The sequence below is a fragment of the Cnephaeus nilssonii genome (genome assembly GCF_951640355.1).
Source record: "Cnephaeus nilssonii genome assembly, chromosome: 14".
Classification (NCBI taxonomy): domain Eukaryota; kingdom Metazoa; phylum Chordata; class Mammalia; order Chiroptera; family Vespertilionidae; genus Cnephaeus; species Cnephaeus nilssonii.
Window position 1 is genome coordinate 19,252,361 of NC_137085.1, and position 19,626 is coordinate 19,271,986.

Genomic DNA, 19,626 nt, shown 5'->3' on the forward strand with positions numbered 1-19,626 from the left:
CGCTGGTGGGAATATAATATGGTGCAGCTTCTGTAGAAAAGTTTGGTGTTTCCTCAAAAAGCTTAACATAGAATCACCATATTATGCAGCAGTTCTCCTGGATAGACACCCAAAAGAACTGAAAACAGGCTCAAACAGACGCCTGCAAGGCCGTGTTCATCGCAGCACTATTCATAGTAGCCCCTGGTGGGAATAATCCAAGTGCCCAACAGATGGATAACCAAATGTGGTCTATCCATACAATGGCCTATTATTCATCCTTAACACGGGATGAAGTTCTGACACATGCTACAACATGGATGGACCTTGAAGACGTAAGCCAGACACGAAAGAACAAATCCTATCTAATAAAGAGGGGATATGCTAAATGATCATCACGAGATGTGACGCCCACAGCCAATAAAGATGGAATATGCTAATTGACTCACAAGATGGCGGCGCCCAGTCCCCTCAGCCCCACCTCATCCAGCCTCAGTCCCCTAGTCCCCTCAGCCCCGCCTCATCCAACCTCAGTCCCCCAGTCCCCTCAGCCCTGTCTCATCCAGCCGGAGTCCTCCAGTCCCCTCAGTCCTGCCTCATCCAGCCTCAGTCCCCCAGTCCCCTCAGTCCTGCCTCATCCAGCTGGAGTCCCCCAGTCCCCTCAGCCCTGCCTCATCCAGCCTCAGTCCCCCAGTCCCCTCAGTCCTGCCTCATCCAGCCTCAGTCCCACAGACCCCTCAGGCCCGCCTCATCCAGCTGGAGTCCCCCAGTCCCCTCAGCTCCACAGGGGAAGGCATTTGGGGGCAATCAGGCCGGCAGGGGAGGGCAATTGGGGACGATCATGTTGGCAGGGGAGCAGTTAGGGGGCTATCAGGCAGGCAGGCAGGTGAGTGGTTAGGAGCCAGCAGTCCCAGATTGTGAGGGATGTCCCAGATTAGAGAGCGTGCAGGCTGGGCTGAGGGACACCCCCCCCCTGCCCCCTGCCCCTCACCCCCATGCATGAATTTCATGCACCAGGCCTCTAGTTATTATATAATTCCACTTATATGAAATATCTAGAATAGGCACATTCATAGACACAGGAAGTAGAGGTTGCCAGAGGTTGGGGGAGGGAGGGAACAAGGACTTATTGCTTCATGGGTACAGAGTTTCTATGAAAAAGTTTTGGAAGTAAATGTGGTGATGGTTGCACAACATTGGAAATGTAACTAAAGCTCACTGAATTGTACACTTAAAAATGGTGAAAACGGCAAACTTTATGTTCTATTTGTTTTGCCGCAATGAAAAAGGCCAGAGCAGGTAGTGCAATATCTGGGAGGAGATATTGACTGCAGGTAGTGACTGCTAGGAGCCACTGGGTGTGTGGGTTCTGCTCTGAGCCAGGTCACCTCAGGTGCGGTCCTTGCAGTCTTTAGCCAGGTTCTCTCTCCTGATGTGGGAGTCCAATGAGATGACAAGTGCCGTCCCCTCCCCTTGAATGTCACCCTCAGTGTGCCCAGATCGTTCTGCCTGGTGGTTTCCACAAATCATCAGTGACCTGTTCGTCTGTTTTGCCATCTTCCTCCAGCCGGTGGTCTGGCCCCCTCTTTGGTGCTTCTGCCCTAAAGCAGGGGAGGCTCCGCTGGGCCTCACTTCCCTGACATCTGGGCCTGCCCTTGGTCACATGCTCCCTCCCTCCCTGGGCTTACTGTGGGTTCTTTTGGAAGTCTGAGCCGTACTAATTAGAAGTCATCCAAACACCCAGCCATGCCTATGATTCCACTGGGTAGGATGTTGTAAAACCATAACGACAAATACCAGGGAAGTGTTTGAACTACCTGGACAAATGTTTGGTGGTGGGATAATGGGAATGAGTGGGCTGTGTGATTGGAGAGACATTACAAATTCAACTTTAAAAAAAAATGCACCCCAAACAAACAAGATGGTGTGTTGGTCTTATCTGATGTGTGGGTATGCCGGGCTGCCCTCTCCTTCCCCTGCTGGGTTTGTCATCTTCGAGGTGGGGAGGGGGAGTCAGAGCCAACTTGTTTGCACTGCCCTGGAGGTAGGTTTCTCACAGCCCGTTGAAAGACCCTCAAGGTCTAGATGCTGTGAGGCTGTCCTGGGTCGTCCTGGAGACCCAGGCTCCTGCCACACCCAGGATGCCCCCCAGTTTATCAGTCCCCCCATCCCCTGGCTGTCAGGAGATTCTTGGCTTAGAGCCAGCACATCTGCCCTGAAGGTGAGCGGGCAAAGGTGTGGTTGAGCTCAAGTTCATTGAGAAGCCCGGCCTCCCAGGTGCTATTGTGCACCTGGGCCTCCATCAGGAGTCCTTGTGGTTCTGAGGTCCCTGGGGCTGGTGCAGTAGAAGGGGCTGAGGCTGGGGCTGGAAGGAGAGTTCTGAGCCAGGCAAGGGGTAGGAGAGGCCCAGCCCATACCAGTACACGAGGCCACAGCTGACCTCAGGAAATGAGGCCGCCCACTCCCGCTCTCCCGCTGTTAATAATTAGCCCAGGGTGGCAGCCTGTGGAGCTGGGAGGGCCTTTACACGTCATGCGCACTTACTCCAGCCCACGCCTTATGCAACGGTAAGAGGAAGTCATTTACGATGTTTCCCCAGTTCTGAAAGAGGTGTGTTCCACATTTTAACTTTTCTGAACTGGGCACGATCTTCGCAATCTAAGGGTACTTGGGATGTACTTTTTCTTTAAAGTTTATGAAATACCTGTTAAATCAATTGTCATCTTAGAACAGAGGGACTATGGTAATAAATACCCAAGTCGTCACTCAGGTTTCTGTAGTTGCAGAATTACTTAGGGAGAAAAAGGGTTTCCTGGACCATTCCTTCCGGAAGAGGAAATTCACCGGCATGTGAACTGTGTGGGGAGTGTCGGTGAAGATTATCTCAAAGGATAAGGCCATACTTATAGTCAGTAAATTAGAGACAATGGTGATTAAGTGGGGCCCTTTCCCCTCAGTGAATCACCTTCCTCCGAGTCATAGGAACCGTTGGACTCAGTGGGCAGGTGTGTGATGTCTTGCACTGAGCTTGGGATCATAGCCTCATTTGGAGGCTGACTGTGTGACTTGAGCATGGTTCTCTGAGTCTAATCTACTGGTCTGTAAAATGGGTACAGCAATGCTGCCCTCCAGGCCCAGTCAGAACGAGTCGAGCCAGGAGTGATGGATTGTGGAAGTATTTGGAAAACTCTGAAGCCCTGTAGGTAAGACCCTTGGCTGCATCTCAGGACAGCAAGCCTGGGGATGGGAGCAGGCCAGGGACTAGGACTGAGGTGGGTGGAAAGGGTGTTAATACAGTCAGTCTTCACGGCAGCTGGTGGAGAGCAGGTGTCTGCAGTGGGCCAGGCCCTCTGCTGGGTTAGGGATAAGGTCACTGCTCCTCAGGATGACTTACAGGTGAGTAGACTGAGACTTAGAGAGTGAATCTGTCCACGGTCATATCTGCTGGGATGCAGTGGAGCAGGGACTGGAACCCGGGTCTGGTTTGTTCCTTCAGACCTGGGATCGGCCCTGGTCTGACCCGCTGAGTGTCCCTGGAGATGGAGACATGGGTGGTCGCTGGCCCCATCCCCGTCTCCCAGTGAAAGGCCTCGGAACAAATAAATGCGCCAAAGGCAGCAACGAGAGGTTATTTTCGTTCGATTGTTCCTAAAAACTCTTACTTGGGTTCGCATTTTGGTGTGCCTTTATACGTCTTTCTCAGAGTTCATGCAGTTTCCTTTCCTTAATTTCCTAACCTCATCTCACCAAGACCCAAAGCCCTGGAAACCTCAGTGGGCTGCACAAAAACATATTTTTATCTTGGTTTGTAGAGGCCCTGGCAGGGTTACCCTACCTGGTGTAACCTGAGACGGCCCCTCAGATTAAAAGCCTTGCAGGCAGGGGATTTTGCAGCTGGGAGGAGCCTTAGGCTCTCGCTGGGAAACCCCGCTGAAAAGGAATCGAGTTGTGACTTCCCAGGTCACTTGGCTGATCCTGGACAAATAGGGTGATGCTTTGGTGGGGAGGGGTGGGAAGGTGTTTTTCTGTGTTTCCTTGAGATAACATGATGGCGAGGGCTGCCAGCGGTGGGGATTGGGTTTCTCTGGCCAGGCTGCCGCCGCCGACTACAGACTCCTTGGCAGGCTCAGAGCTGGCGGGATGGTCCACTTGTGAGATTCCAGCTTCTTGGCTGGGACGCACTGCGATTAGCACATCTCAAACCTTTCAAAGTGACGTTAGCCGTTTTCTGAAGACTTCTGCGGCTCCGAGCTAGCCGTACCGGGGTGGGGACTGGAGCCCAAGATAGACATATCATGGACTGACACCCAAATGGGCGTGTCTCTGCCCCGAGGGCAAATATTAGCACAGTGTTTTTGCAAAGTTGATGCAACTGGATTCACATCCCTGTAGAGTAAATTTATTCCATCCTGTTTTCCAGTCTATTGGGGCCTAGTGGAATTGTTCAGAGGGAGAATGGAAAGAGTTGAATAGCTTCATTTTAGGTAGAAACCGCCCAGTAGAAAACGTATGTTTTCCATTGTCTATATTTTGGGCTTTGTGTATTGCTTTCTTGTGTATTTGTGTTATTTTACCTCCTATTTCATGATTTGATGGGCCATTTAGTTTCTTTTCTAAGACTGAGGTATGGCTGAAACCGGTTTGGCTCAGTGGATAGAGCGTCGGTCTGCGGACTGACAGGTCCCAGGTTCGATTCCGGTCAAGGGCATGTACCTTGGTTGCGGGCACATCCCCAGTAGGGGGTATGCAGGAGGCAGCTGATCAATGTTTCTCTCTCATCGATGTTTCTAGCTCTCTATCCCTCTCCCTTCCTCTCTGTAAAAAATTCAATAAAATATATTTTTTTAAAAAAAGACTGAGGTATGAGGGATCTGTTTAGAATTATTTCCCAGGAGAAATCCATGTAAAATCATCCAAATTTGAGTAGTGCACATAGGGCTGACATGTATAGAAATTAAACTTGGGGACTGTTGAAAAAAACTCATAATAGGATCTTGGTCCTAGACGCTCAGAGTTCATCTGTCCTACCCTCGTAGTTTTACCCAGGTTCTCTGCTTGGTTACGTCCAGTGATGGGAGCCCCTTCTATGTTTGTGCAGCCTTGACTGTTCAGAAACTCTTCCTTCTGTTTCATTTCTTCTTCAACTCCTTGAAACCTTGGGGTCTAAAATAATCAGTCTAATGATCATAGTAAGAATAAGTACCATTGATTGGGCCCTGCTAGGTGCCGATTAATTTGCATAGGTATTATCTTCAGTGCTTAAAACAACCTTGGGAAGCAGAGAAAATGTCCCCCCTTTTATAGATAAGGAGGTTTCGGTTAGTCTCAGAGAGGGTGAGTGACCTCTGTAAGTTCACACAGCTTAACACGTGGCTAAGCTGGGCTTCCAACCTAAGTCTCTGCCCAGAGTTCATCCCTACTGGCCTTCCCAGGGCCTCACACCACGTCCTGACGCCTCTTCTGTGTCAGAGCCCCTTGGATTTTTGAAGAACCTAATCTCTTCCCGGAGATTTCCCTGGGATTTCAGTTATTCCTCAGACACTCCTGCCAGATCTTTTTCCGTGGAGTTTCTAAAATGCCCCGGTTTCTCCTCCTGTCTGTGCACACACAGTGTCATTTCTGGGCTGCTCTGCTTCGGCCCGGCCCCTTTCCCTTCGTCCTGCAAGGTTCCCCAGGGAGCCTTTGTGGTCTGGACCCCTGTCCCACCCCAGCCAGGAGCCTTCCCCCTGTTCCTCTGGCACCACGTGGGCTTAAAAAAAAAAAGTGTGTATATATATTTATTTATTTTATTGATTTCAGAGAGGAAGGGAGAGGGGAGAGAGAGATAGAAACATCAATGATGAAAGAGAATCATTGATTGGCTGCCTTCTGCACGCCCCCTACTGGGGACCGAGCTGGCAACCCCGGGCACATGTGCGCTTGGCCGGAATCGAACCTGGGACTCTTCAGTCCACAGGCTGACGCTCTATCCACTGAGCCAAACCAGCTAGGGCACCACGTGGGCTTTTATTCCCTCAGAGCTTAGACTCCAGGCACCTCTGCCCTCCCACCCCGCCCCAGTTTCTGGCCTGGCACCCAGCAGGTGCCCAGGCAATGAAGGCTAAGTGGTCCGGAGCTCCTTCGCTGAAGTACTACCGAAGACCAGAATGATTACACACAAGATCAATGAGTCTGTGAAAGTGGAGCCCTCCCGTTGGGCCGGGAACTTGGCCGGTTGCTCGGAGGCTGTGGGCAGCTTGTCTGCTGCTGAGTCCTGGAAGGCACTCCCTCAGCATGGTTTGGTTCAGCTCCTCCTGGGGCGGGCCCGTGTCTCCTGTTCCTCCCAGGAGACCAGCTCGCTGGCCTCTAACGTTTCTGGGTTCACCAAGTCGGCAGGTGATGGGAGAAGTTAACCAGGCACCGTTCAACGACATACGTGGGGGGAGGCCGAGTCACAGCCCTTCTCATTTCTACAGTCCACGCAGCACAAGCTGCCGGAAGTGTACACATGCGTGCGAGAGACTGTCCTTGGGGGGGTGAGGGGAGGGGTCAGCACTGCACCATGCTAACCTTTACTTAAACCTAAAGACAAAACACAAAAACCTTAAAAATCTAATTTAAATTAATCTCATGGCCCTAGCTGGTTTGACTCAGTGGAGAGAGCGTCAGCCTGTGGACTGAAGGGTCCTCGGTTGGATTCCGGACAAGGGCACACACCTCGGTTGCAGGCTCGATCCCCGGCCCTGGTGGGAAGGCAACCAGTCGATGTGTCTCTCTCACATCGATGTTTCTCTCCCCCTCCTTCCCACTCGCTCTGAAAAATCAATGGAAAAATAATACCCTCTGGTGAGAATTAACAGCAACAAAAATCTCATGAAAATATTATTAAAAGTTAGGAGAGTGGTCACCTCTAGGGGGAAGTGTCGTATTTGAAAAGGGCCATGCGGGGGCCCCTGCCGGCTTCTTGAGAGCCATGCTCTTAGAATTTGTGCTTTTCCCCCCACTATGTGATCCTTTGAGAGAAAAAAAAAAGGCGGGGGGGAGGGGATGGCTTAATGTAATATACTCACAAGTTTAACATGAGTTTTCCGGTGTCTTTGGAGTGGACTGTGTTTTTAAGTTACCTTGCTTCCCATCCCAACCCTGAAAACTCAGCTCATGGAACAGAAGAGGTTGGTTTCTCTTTATAGCAACATTACCTCTTTCCAGAAACGGCCTGCAACTCCCACAGCATTCTTTATCTTGCCCTTCAGGGAGCTTAAAGCTCCTTCTTGTTATCCTCCCAGTATCAAGTATAACTTTTATTTTGTTAGTTTTGCAAGTGCCCTGGTGTCGAACCTATAAATAAACCCCATTCCATAACAAGAAAACTATTTGACATTTTGAAGTTGAATGAGAACAAGAGTGCTCATTACGGGTCTCTCTTCGAAGAAAGTAACCCTACACATTATTCCACCCTGCTTCCTGGGAGCTCCAGTTGGACACCTACTCCCTGAACAAATTATAGGATTTGTGGAACAAATGATTTGATGCCAATATTGTACTTCTGGAGTATTAGGATTAATAATTGCAAGATAATTTTAGTATTGAGCTGTGTTATTAAAATGACTGTGTGAGCATTTTCTCCCCTTTGGTGGAAAATAATGTGAAGTCAGAGTTAAAGCCTTTCATAAATGCATTCACGGAAGCATTTTTACAAATAAAAGGTATTAAGTACTTTTACACACACACACACACACACACACACACACACACGCATGCACACACACACACACACACACACTAAAAATAAGTCTTGTGCATCAGTATTTCCATAGTTGGTTGTGATTATTGTATTCATTAGCAAGCTTTAAGCTTTAAAGATGTTATTTAAAAATTAATCTTTTGGTTTATAGGCTCAGGACAAATTAGTTTATTAGCTTTACCATTGAATTAGAAATAAATGTGAAAATGCCTTCCTTAATGAATTGACTTTTTTTCCAATTTAGGAATTAGTCAGTAATGGTGTTTACATTATAAGCTAGTTTTTAAAATAAAGTATATTTGTATTTGTTATGCAGTGTTGTACCTTGGAAATTAAAAAAGTCAATTAAGTGGAAAAATGGCAGAAGGTAGTATTGATAAATTTATGAAAATATAGTCATGAGGGAAATTAAACTTCATGTACCAGTTGAACGGTCATTTGCTTATCAGCTGCACATAATTTAAAATGAATAAAGTGGAATCGAATTTATGGAAATGTTTTCTAAAATAGAGGGGCATTTCACAAATGAAAGCTGAAATCACGAATTTTTCATTCGTTGGGCTGAGTTTCATTAACAACATTTGCAAAGCCTAACGAGTCCTACAAAACGCGAACATCTCTTTTCCTTTTATTTCTTTTCTTCCCTATGACAACCGCACGTGGTCCAGTCTCGCCCATGTCTGAGGAAGTGTGCATAACAAAGGCACTGTGGTCTCTTTTTTTATAGCGTGGATATTACGAATCGTTCAGAATTGCTGTCTGTGAGAGAGGCAAACTAATTGGAAGGAACAAGCCAAGACATCTGGTTATATAATAGCGAGTGAGAGCGTCCTTTCTGAACTGACATTATGTTCGCTTCGCTTTCTTCCTGTTATGACAACAGTGCTGATCAGGGCACTGACATACAGACTGCAAAGCCTGTCCCTGCCGCGCTCCGGGAAGTGCTTGCTGTGGAAGTTGTAGAGACTCCGTGCAGCCCTGTGATCCACTGGCAACGCAGGCAGGAGCACTGACACAGGGTGCTGACCTCCCCAAGCCCCTGGCTGTGGGCTCAGACGGTCAAAACCCAAAGGAACTCTGGAGATGATCACCTGGTTGAGTGTTTTCCACGGTGCCAGGTGCTTAGACCCCCTGCATCCCAGTCCTCTGCAGGTGCTCATTAAACATGCAACTTCTATAGGACAGTTAATGCAAGGCAAGGTCCCGGTTTGGAGCCTGGATCCAAAGGACAGAAATAAAAGATGCCATCAGAACCATGTGCAAGATTTTAGTATGGGTTGTATATTACATAAGTGCTTTATCAGTGATGGTGGTGCTGTGGTTACAAACTGTCTTTGTTCTTGGGAGATACATGCTAAGATAGCTACAGTTTTCAAGTGTTCAGTTAAAAGCCTGGGGTAGGGGTGCAGAGGAGAGAGAGAGAGAGAGAGAGAGAGAGAGAGAGAGAGAGAGAGAGAGAGAGAGAAGCATAGGTGGCAAAATAAAAACAGTTGAATCCAGACCAAGGCAGGTGAGGAGTTCTGTTTTTCTTGCAGCTTTTCCATAAGCTCAAAAAAATTCTTAAGTTTGAAAATGCGATTTCCTGGGTCCTTACTAAACCAGAATCTCTGTGGATGGTGCCAAGAATCTGTGTTTTAACAAGCTTCCCCCAGATGATTCTTAACTACTGAAGTTTTATTTAAGTCTCTGGTTTAAAAGAAAGTCTCACTTTAATCACTCTTTTGTAGCAGCTTAATAACGTGTACATTCCTCCACTTTGATCTAATCTTAATCTCATGCTTGATAAGTGATCACTCCCCAGCCAGCTGTTTGTAAATTATATCTTTAGAAGGGACTGCCCCGCTTGCTTCAGAGAAGTTTAAGGACCACGTAGGCCTGGCCTGAAAACACACCAGAACTAGAAGCTGCCGGCTGTGAGGTGTAGGCAGCAACCCCAAAGTGTGACTTAGGTTCTCCTGTCGGTATGCAGTCAAGCCGCGAGTGATAGGAGTGGTTTTTAGGGCATGGGTTTGCCCCCGGAAGACTTGGTTAACCAACCCATAAAGCAGCCCAATGACTCTGTGTTTACAGTGAAAAGGAGAAAGCCGTATTGGTATTATATTAGCAGCTAATCAAGTCAAGCATTGTTATTAGATGTTGGTGTCTGACAGGAAGCACACTTAACTTGATGAGTCATCCGTCTCACAGGGCTGGTTGTACATGAGTGTCTATGAGTTCTGTTTGCTAGAGATGTTCCTCTCCGGCTGATCAGGTATCTGCTGGGGCTCCTAACAACAAGAATAAGAGAGCTCTTCTGAGTTCACTAGGGAAGAAGAGTTAGGGAAGGGAGAAGGGAACCGAGCTACAGAGGAGGCCTTATATATTGTGAGAGAGGTTTTTTGAAAAGATCGGGACTGTGATAAGATAGAAGGGAGCAAAGCTGACATGTTTCCTTTGAAGAAGGAAGTCAGGGTGAGAGGTGGCATGTTTTCCTCTGCTGGCCACTAGGTGGTAGCATCGGCCCAGATCAGCTTGATGATTCAGGGCAGGTAGTAGACCGGTACCTGTGGTTCCTGTGCACTGTTTACTCACAAATTAGGTGTTCATATCAGGACTGCTTGCTTCCTTCCATTCCTTTTAACTGGCACTTTATTCCAGTCAAGGGGTCTACGTTCTTGTTTATTTCTTAAGGGTATGAAATCACCCTCGCGCTTTCTTTTAAAATGATCAAAATGGAGTTGCTTTCTACCTTTCTCTAATGGAGAAGAGTGTGCTCCGCTTCCTTGTTTGTGTCTGTGGCCATGGGCTTGTGCAAGAACACAGTCCCCAGATTAGCATGTAGGCCCTTAGGAAATAGAGCATCACTTCTTCCCGGTCTGGTTCCAGGGCAGATGAGGAGCCCAGAGGGGACAGTGGTTAATTAAGCCTCATTGCCCAATTCTGAGCACAAGGGCTCTGGCGTCTCACATGACCGAGGTGTGGCGGTCTGTGGCACCGTGCTGCTGCCGCTTCTGGCTCCATTGAGTTGGTAGAGAAGTTCCAGAATCTACCTCATATCTATGACGACTCTCTTTTAACGTCAGCAGGTTGTCTTTATTTAAACAAATAGAACTTTAAGAAACAGAACATTCATACATTTGTAAGGTGTTTTTAAGTCAGGCTTGCCTACAAAATACAGACTCTACAGTCAGCACCCGAAGGCATTAGAAGCTTGGTATCTATACTAATCAAAGGGTAATGTGCTAATTAGACTGGGAGACCTTTCAGGAGACCTTCCAGACGTTCTTCTGGACAAAGCCATGGTGGCGGGACCGAGGTAGAGGCGGTTAGAGGCCAAGAGGGGAGGGCAGTTGTGGGTGATCAGGCTGGTGGGGGGCGGGGCCGTTGGCGGTAAGCAGACCAGCAGGGGGCCCAGTTGGGGGCGAGCAGGACGTCAGTGGGGATCAGTTAGAGGTGATCAGGATAGCGGGGGGGGGGGTGCAGTTTGGAGTGAGCAGGCCAGCAGGGGGGCAGTTAGGGGTGAGCAGGCTGGCAGGGGGGGTAGTTGGGGCAAGCACACTGGCACGAGGGGGAAGTTGGGGGTGATCAGGCTGGTGGGGGGGCATTTGGGGGCGAGCAGGCTGGTGGCAGGGGGCAGTTGGGGGAGAGCAGGCCGGTAGGCAGAGTGGTTAGGGGCAATCAGGCAGGCAGGTGAGCGGTTAGGAGCCAGCAGTCCCGGATTTTGAGAGGGATGTCTGACTGCCGGTTGAGGCTCGATCCCTGTAAACCGGCAGTAGGACATCCTTCGAGGGGTCCCAGATTGGAAAAGGTGCAGGCCAGGCTGAGGGACACCCCCGCCCCCCCCCCCCGCCCCCCATGCACGAATTTCATGCACCGGGCCGCTAGTTATTAATAAAATGTCTTTTATTGAGTACCTGTTATGTGTCCCACTTAATTTGATTAGCTCTCTGTTTTAGCTGTTCTGTTGTGTGGGTACTTTACACGTGCTAGCCCTCACGCTCTCTGTACCTATGGGGCGTCTACTGTGCACAGAGTGAGATGTGGCCTCTTTTCTATGTTTTGCAAGTAGAATCTTTGATAAAAAACTATAGTTACAGTAGTACCTCTCTTCTTACAGTGCAGAACAAATTCGTGACTATTTGCTTTTTGAAAAAGTACGCACAGAGCAAGCTTGGCTTCCATGTTGATAAGTGCATCAGCTGCAGCTGTAATCATCTGTGGTGGGAGAGGCCAGAGTTTTCCTGGTCGGGTTGTGGCTTTGTTTAGAATTAAGAGGCTTATAAAGGAAGCCATAGAAACCCCGAGTGCCGCAATTGCTGTGGTACAGGAAACGGGCAGTTAGTCAGCACCCATTGTCCCGACTGGATTGTTTAAGATGCCATTTCAAGACAATCTGAAAACACTTCATGGCTTGATTGTGTGGTTATTTATTTATCAGGCTCCCTCTTATCAAGGTTTGCCTTAGGAACAATGGCGGGAAGAACATTGCTGCTACTTTTGTGAAGTGCCTACTTGTGACTTGTCATTAAGTGCCATTCCAACCCCTTTATGTAACCGCGATTGATGTGAGGAGGACAAAGTGTGTCTGTTCTGGGTCGCTGGTTTACCGTATTTTGTCAGCTGGCCCTGCCCTGATTATGCTGGGCAGCACCATCCACTATGGTTAAGCTCAGAAGACCCGCTGGTACCCACGCTGGTGCGAGCGGTAGGGAGTCTCAGATGAGGAGCGGCTTGAAAATCAGTGCCCCTGCGGTGGTCCTTCCCTCCAGGTGACTCATTTGGCAGCTCCTGTTGGAAACCACCTTTGGGTTTCTTTCTGTCTAGAGTCACGGTGTGATTATGGTTCGCTCTCTGTTTTAGCTGTTCTGAGGACCTGCCTGGTTCCCACCAGTGGCCCCACCATGAATGGCTCAGATTCTGCAGAGCCTGTAGTCTAAGTCCGACCATGGGCAGCACGCCCTGAGGTACCAGAAACCCCCCACTCCTCTAGCCCTTGACTATCAGGCCCTCCCTTTGAGAGCTTCCCAAAGGGAATGTCATTCTGGGCCCCACCCCCAGATGCTGAATCACCGTCTGTGGCTGGGGCCAGGACAGGCATATTTTATAAAAACGCCCGGGGGACTCTGATGTGCACTTCCCACTAATAGTTCTATTGTAGCTTAAAAAAAAAAAAAGTCCTAACCCACCTGAAATTCTTAGAAAAGGACTAAACAATAAATTTGGCGTTTTAAATTCAGCGTGGTTAAGGCATTCTGGAACAGAACACGTTTGTTGTGTTGGATAACTTTGGGTATTACTCAGAAAAATGCATCCCTGCTCCTGTGACATTTGCATTGGAAATGGCAAGGTGGGGGTGGGGGGTGGGTGGAATTTTATAAGTTTCAGAACAAGTTTCCTTCCACTGCTGGTCCCAGGAATTTTTTTTTATTATTATTAATACGAGATTCCCTACTCCTCCCTCCAGGAGAATGGAGGCTCACCCGGAGCTCCTTAAACAGGATAAGGGATCCCTGCACCCTCTCTCTGGGATGTATCTTCGACTCAGCTTTCATTCCTTGGTGCTTTCACTTCCTGCAGCTGAGCCGTGGTCTGCGGCTCCCCGAGGCTTGATTCTGCTTGGTCCTCATCCCTCCCTTGCTACTGATTCCCAGATCTGGCCCGGCCCTGACGTTGGGTGCTGCTTTTCCAGTTATCTGTGGCTTGCCCTCACAATGTGGACCCCAGATCAGCAGCCTCAGCATCATCTGGGAGACCAAGAAACGCAGGCGTTAGGGCCCCACCCAGACCTACTTGAACCTGAGCCTGCATCTTAAGATCCCAGCGTGAGGATCGCTGGTCTGCGGGACATCCCCATGCTGCCTTCTACGCGAAGCCCCGATCCCATCCTTCTTCCTGCCTGCTCCCACCAGCACACGTTTGTCTATCATGTTGCGCTGCTGTTTACCCACACTGTAACTCTTGGCTTCATTTTTTTTTTTATCTCATTCTGCCTTTCACTCATTGATTCATTCAGAAATTCATTGACTGCCTCCCAGAGCTAAGCGTTGGAGATACAGCGAGCAAAATCAGACCTGGTTCCTACACTCACGAAGCTCACGCTAAGTGGGAGGAGTAAATGTTAAATAATCACATCATCCTTATATAATAAAAGGCTAATATGCAAATTGTCCCCTCAACTGGGAGTTCGACCAGGGGGCCCTTCCTGGTCGGCCCCTCCCCCCAGCTGGCCCCACCCCTAATCACCCCCACCCCCCACCCTGATCGGGGACAGGCCGGCCAACTGCCCCCAGCCCCTCCCCCCCAGCCAGCCCGGCCCAATCTGTGCACAAATTTGTGCACCGGGCCTCTAGTTAGTTATAAATGTGAAATTATGATGAGCACTGTAGAGGAGAGCCTGTAACACGAGTGAGTGGTCAGGGACACCAGGAAGGCTTACCTGAGGAGGTGATGCTGTGCTGAGCACTGAGGTGTGAACAGCAGTTATTTAACTACAAAGCAGGAATAGCTTCCAGGCAGAAGGGAACAGCATGTGCACAGGCCCAGTGTATTACAGAGAGTTTGTGGAGAATTCATAAAAAGGAACGTTAAATTGCCCTTAGGTCCTTCATCTTTAGCTGTTCTTCTGCCCAACCTTGTCAGATCTACACCTTCTTCACTCCTTACGCTGACCTTGATCCTTAGCTTCCTACCTGCGTGATGGGACCATGTGCTCAGTTGCACACTTTTTCAGGTTATTAGCTGACCACTCCACAATTGCATTCACTAGTAAAACCTCTTTCCTTACCGTTCCCTGGATATAGCATGGTCAGATTCAAACTGCCCACGAATCCCCTCTTCATACATGTATTCATCGTAAGTAAACTTGATATTGAAATACACGTACATAAAGGTGCACAAATCATAAATGTAGAGCCTGATGGATTTTCATAAAGTGGATTACATCAGTCTCATTAGCATCCAGATCAAGAAATAGAATAGTATAAGCATCCCAGAAGACCCTGGGCCCCCCTCAGTCCCTACACCCAAAGGTAACCACCATCCTGTTTTCTATAAACATTGACTAGTTTTGCCTGCTGTTTTTTTGAAGATCTGATTGGATTTATTACGTGATTCATGAATGGGGCAGCATCCCACCGAGCCCCAAAGGGCTACCAAAAGGGAAAAGTGTGGGATTTTAAAAATCATTTAAAAAAAATTTAGTTGCAGTTGACATACATTATTCTATTAGTTTCAGGTAATCAGACGTTACACCCTAGTGATTAGACATTGCGGCACATAACTTATTAGGTGATTATCCCAATAAGTCTTGCGCCCAACTGACTTTATGTAATTGTGTTCATGCTCTCGGTCTGGCTGCTTTTGCTCAACATAACGTTAGAGACATTCATTCATGTTGAATGTGACAGTAGTTCCTTTATTTCCTTTTTTTTAAATTCATAGAACTGCTTTTGACATCTTTTTTTAAAATATATTTTTATTGATTGCAGAGAAGAAGGGAGAGGGAGAGAGAGAGAGAAACATCAATGATGAGAGAGAACCATTGATCAGCTGCCTACGCCCCCTACTGGGGATCGAGCCCTCAACCTGGGCATGTGCCCTTGATTGGAATTGAACCTGGGACCCTTCAGTCCACAGGCCGAGGCTCTATCCACTGAGCCAAACCGGGCTCCTTTATTTCCTTTGTTGTATAGTGATGCATGGTATGCTATTCCACAACTTACCCATTCTGTTGAGGGACATTTCTGTCTTTTCCAGGTTGGGGCTATTATGAAGATACTTGTACATATATTTTAGTGAGCCAGGAAGGAGGAATTAGCACTCACCATACTGTGCTGTCATGAAAAATGTGCATTTTTCTGTTGGGAATAGCCTAGAAGTAGAATTATGTCACAGAATATGCATGTGCTCAGGTTAGGAGGTACTGCCAAACAGAATGCACTCACCAGCTGTGCATGAGGTTCCAGGTGCACCACACCCGGGCCAGCACTTGGTTTGGTCAGATTTCACTGCAGCCGTTCGGGTGGGTATGTAGTACTAGTGCTTTGTGGTTTTAGTTTGCACTTCACTGACAACTGATGTGGCTTCTTTATTCTAACAGGTTGTTTGTTTGTTTTTCTTATTGATTCATAGGAGCTCTTTGTATACTTATACATATATATTTTGCAAGTATTTCTGTGGGTTGCCTTTTTATTCTTTTACATAGTGTCTTTTAATGAATAGAAGTTCTTAATTTTAATACAATCTAATTTATCAATAAATGTCTTCATATTTTACTTCATTTTTATATCACATTTAGTTCTATAATCCTTAGGGGTAGGATACACAAATATATAAAATAGTAAAACATAAATAAAAAATTAAAAGCATGGGAAATACATATATAGGTATGTACATATTATCTGGCTGAGATAATAAAACACAAACAAGCCATGTAATTCTATAGACATATTATAATTTAACAATACGCTTTGCTTAGAGCTTCTTTGAAGTCAAAAGTTAAGCAGAAGTATCTAGTTCACATTATTCGTGAGGTCCTCCTATTGTGAAGATCAAAGCAGACTGTATGGGGTGGGCAGGCTGTGAGGTGCATTTGCATGTAACTGTTAATTTGCATATCAGAGAGCTAACAGGTACATCTTCTGTTGCAGGTTATTCAACGATAGTTATGACCTCCCGATTACGTGCGTTTGGTGGAAGAATTAATAACATACGCACCTCAGAATTACCGAAAGAGAAAACTCGATCCGAAGTCGTGTGCAGCATCCGCTTTCTAGATGGCTTGGTACAGACCTTTAAAGTTAATGTAAGTTCTCCAAATTTATTTTTTCTGAGTTAATGCCCCTAAGAAATAATGTTTCCTTCATCTTATAAATCAAGAGATGGGAACTATTTTAAAATGAAAGCTTGAGATCTCAGGTCTTGTAAGTTGAGATTGGAGTAGAAAGACCCTTAAAAACTATGTCCACGCACTGGCCAGTGTGGCTCAGTTGGTTGGAGTGTCGTTCCATATACCGAAAGGTCGAAGGTTCAATTCCCAGTGAGGCACAGGGCTGAGCAGGTGCTCATTAAATATGCAAATGGGTGGGTCCTGTCTGGAGGGTAATGAGAGTTAGCCTCACAGATGGCAGGGCTCAGGGGAGGCCTGGCTTCTCCCACCTCAAGCCCGAGGCAGAGGCAGGGTTAGGAATGAGGTCTCCATCGTCCCAGCGGGAAGATGCATGAAGAGTAGCAGTCCCTGCTGCCTCCCACCCCCTCCCCCACCGCAGTTACCACAGAGGCTTGTGACCTTTGCCTCTCGCTCCCATCCTGTGACCCTAAAGGGGTCAACCCCAACCTGGCTGGCTGCCAGCATCTGCCCCAGCCTGGAAAGTTCAATGTGCAAGGGGGAACGTATCAGAAAGAGAAGATGGGGGGGGGGTGGGGGGAGAGAATAACTGGAGGGTGATAAAAGGCCACAAGAGTGTAAAGGCCGACAAAAGCTGACCCCTGTGGCTCCTGACCCACCCATAAGTCTGCTTTCTGCTGAGCCTCGGTCACTAGGGCACAGTAGGGTGCGTGCTAATTTCTCCTTCCTGGTTCAGGGTTAAGTCAGCTGCCTTGTCTGCCTTCAGGGGACAAGATGCAGACAGATGACTAAGGACATGGGAGTTTGGGCCCCTCTCCTGGCAGAGAGTGGGAATGGACAGTAGAGAGAGCGATTCCCCGACTTTCTACCCAACTGCCCCTTCCACTCCCACAGCTACCCAGGCCTCCCCTAAGGTCGGGGCCCCGTTCTTTGGCAGGTGGGGGGCATGATTGTAGAAGGACGAGTCTAGGGGGCTAGGAATACACCTGTGACCTGTTTCGTAAACCAGTTTGTAGAAAAGCCGCCCTCTAGGGCAGCACTGGCCGGAAGAACTTGCTGCAATGCCGGGAGGTGTCCTGTATCCACAGCCGCCAACACAGGGCCACTAGCCACAGGCGGCCATGGAGCACCTGACATGCGGCTAGAAACCGGACGCGCTAAATTTATTGTAGTTAATTAAAATGTAAATAGTTTTATGTACTCTGGGTGGTGCAGCCCTAGTAAATACTTCTGAAAGTGCATCAGGACCCCGTGGGATGCATGTTAGAAATAGAAATCCCTCGTCCTACCTGGGTGTTTGAAACACTCCCTGGAGTATCTGCATTTTAACGGCTCCTCAGGCAATCCTGATGCACATTACAGTTTGGGGGACCACCGGTTTAGGGGCCTTTTGTCAAGGTCATACGTACCTCCCTCAAAAAGCAGCTGCTCTTGGCTCACTAAACTTTGTTCTATATGCTGTTTCCTTTTGACATCGTCATTATAGAATTTTGTGATTAAACCGGCTCCGCAAAGATCACAAGTATCTCTTCTAGTTGCTGTAAACTGACAGTTAATTTATATCTGACTCCTTTGTTGACATTTATGTTGTCAGCCTGGAGCTGTTCCTCAGCTGTGTGACTTCTTCCTGACAAGAGCATGAATGTTTATTTGACAGATGTTTACTGAGCACCTACTATGTGCCAGGCTTTGTTCTGGGTACAAAGGATAGAGGAGTGAATGAAACAGAGCAAAGTCTTAGAGAGGAACTGGACCATAAACAAATGTATACTGTCAGTGGTATTATATGCTTAGAAGAAACATAAAGCAGGATAAGAAGATGGAGAGTGTCAAGGAGGGACAAGGAGGTGGGGTTGTCATTTTATACAAGTGATCAGGGAAGTCCTCTCCTAAAGGAAGTGAAGAGGAAAAGAATCCTGTCCTCTGGAGGAAGCACATTCCAGGTCGAAGAAACAGCAGTGCAAAGGCCCTGGGGCAGAATCCTGGTTAGTGTGTGGTTGTAGAACAGTGTGGCAAGCCATTGTGTCGGGAGAAGAATAAGCAAGGAGAGTGACGAGAGGTCAGAGAGATAGCCGGTCAGTTGAGGTGGGGAGGATTGTGCAGAGCCTTGTAGGTCATTCTGAAGGAGGCAGGACGCATTGCGAGGTTTGGGCAGAGACCCAACATGATCTGACTCAGATGTCACTCTGGATGCTCGGTCAACAGTAGACTGGGGCCAAGGGCTACGAGGCTGTTGTCACAGCCCAGGGGAGAGATGATCATTGGACAGTGTTGTAGTGTGGAGGTGGCTGAGTAAACCAAGTCAGGAGATATTTTGAAGGTGGAGCCAGTGGGACTGGCTGGCAGATGGGATTTGGGATGTGTAAGAAGCCTCAAGGTGACTCGGGTTTTTGGCCGGAGCAGTCGGCAGGACGGAGTTGCAGTTTACGGAGATGAGAAAGGCTGCGAGGGGAGCACAAGTGACCATTCTGTTGTAACCATTTGAGATGCCTGTTACTCACCTGTGAGGGGATGTAGCCATGGTCGTAGATATATGAGTCAGGAGTCTAGACTGAGATATACGAGCGGGGTCTAGGCTGGGATACATATGTGGGTGTTCCCAGGGTAGAGTTGGTGTCCATATGTGGGTGTTCCCAGGGTAGAGATTGTGTCTGAGGCTATGAAACTGGATGAGGTCCCCTGAGAAGTGAGTGGACAGGAGATACGAAGGAGGTTCGATGTTCAAAGGTTCGAGAGATGAGGACAGAGGACTATCCAGGGAGGGAGGAGGAAACCAAGAGCAAGGGTCTTCGAATCCCAGCTAAGAACGTGTGTAAGGAGTGACGAGCCCTGTAAACGGGGACAAGGGAAGCACCCACCCGGAGTGGGGATCCCGTAAGCCTGGCATTCAGCGGCCGCCCAGTCATTCTGGGTTGAGAACGTCTTTGTTGCCATCACGCTGCGGCCCGTGCTGCCTCCCCAAGCTTCTGGCAGCCTGGTCAAAGCTTACTCACATTGAACTGGAAGCTGAGGGCCTGCGGGCAGCGTAGAGGCTCCGGTGCCTTACATTTCTGTACTCGTGGGGATTGTTGGCACTGTCTCCTTCAGACCCTTCAGCCTG

General features: G+C 48.2%; 1 protein-coding gene across 9 annotated transcripts in view; it reads left to right on the forward strand.

Moving 5' to 3' along the window:
* Positions 1-19,626, forward strand: part of PTPN3 (protein tyrosine phosphatase non-receptor type 3) — a gene marked incomplete at its 5' end in the record, with an annotated part of 101,378 nt that overhangs the window by 13,518 nt on the left and 68,234 nt on the right. For 8 of the 9 annotated variants that reach the window (XM_079790554.1, XM_079790551.1, XM_079790550.1 and 5 more), the window contains one exon: positions 16,330-16,484. In XM_079790554.1, the coding sequence (XP_079646680.1) occupies positions 16,347-16,484 (138 nt within the window). Of the gene's footprint in view, positions 1-2,583; positions 3,183-16,329; positions 16,485-19,626 lie in introns of those variants that run through there. The other variant, XM_079790548.1, reaches the window with a different exon arrangement.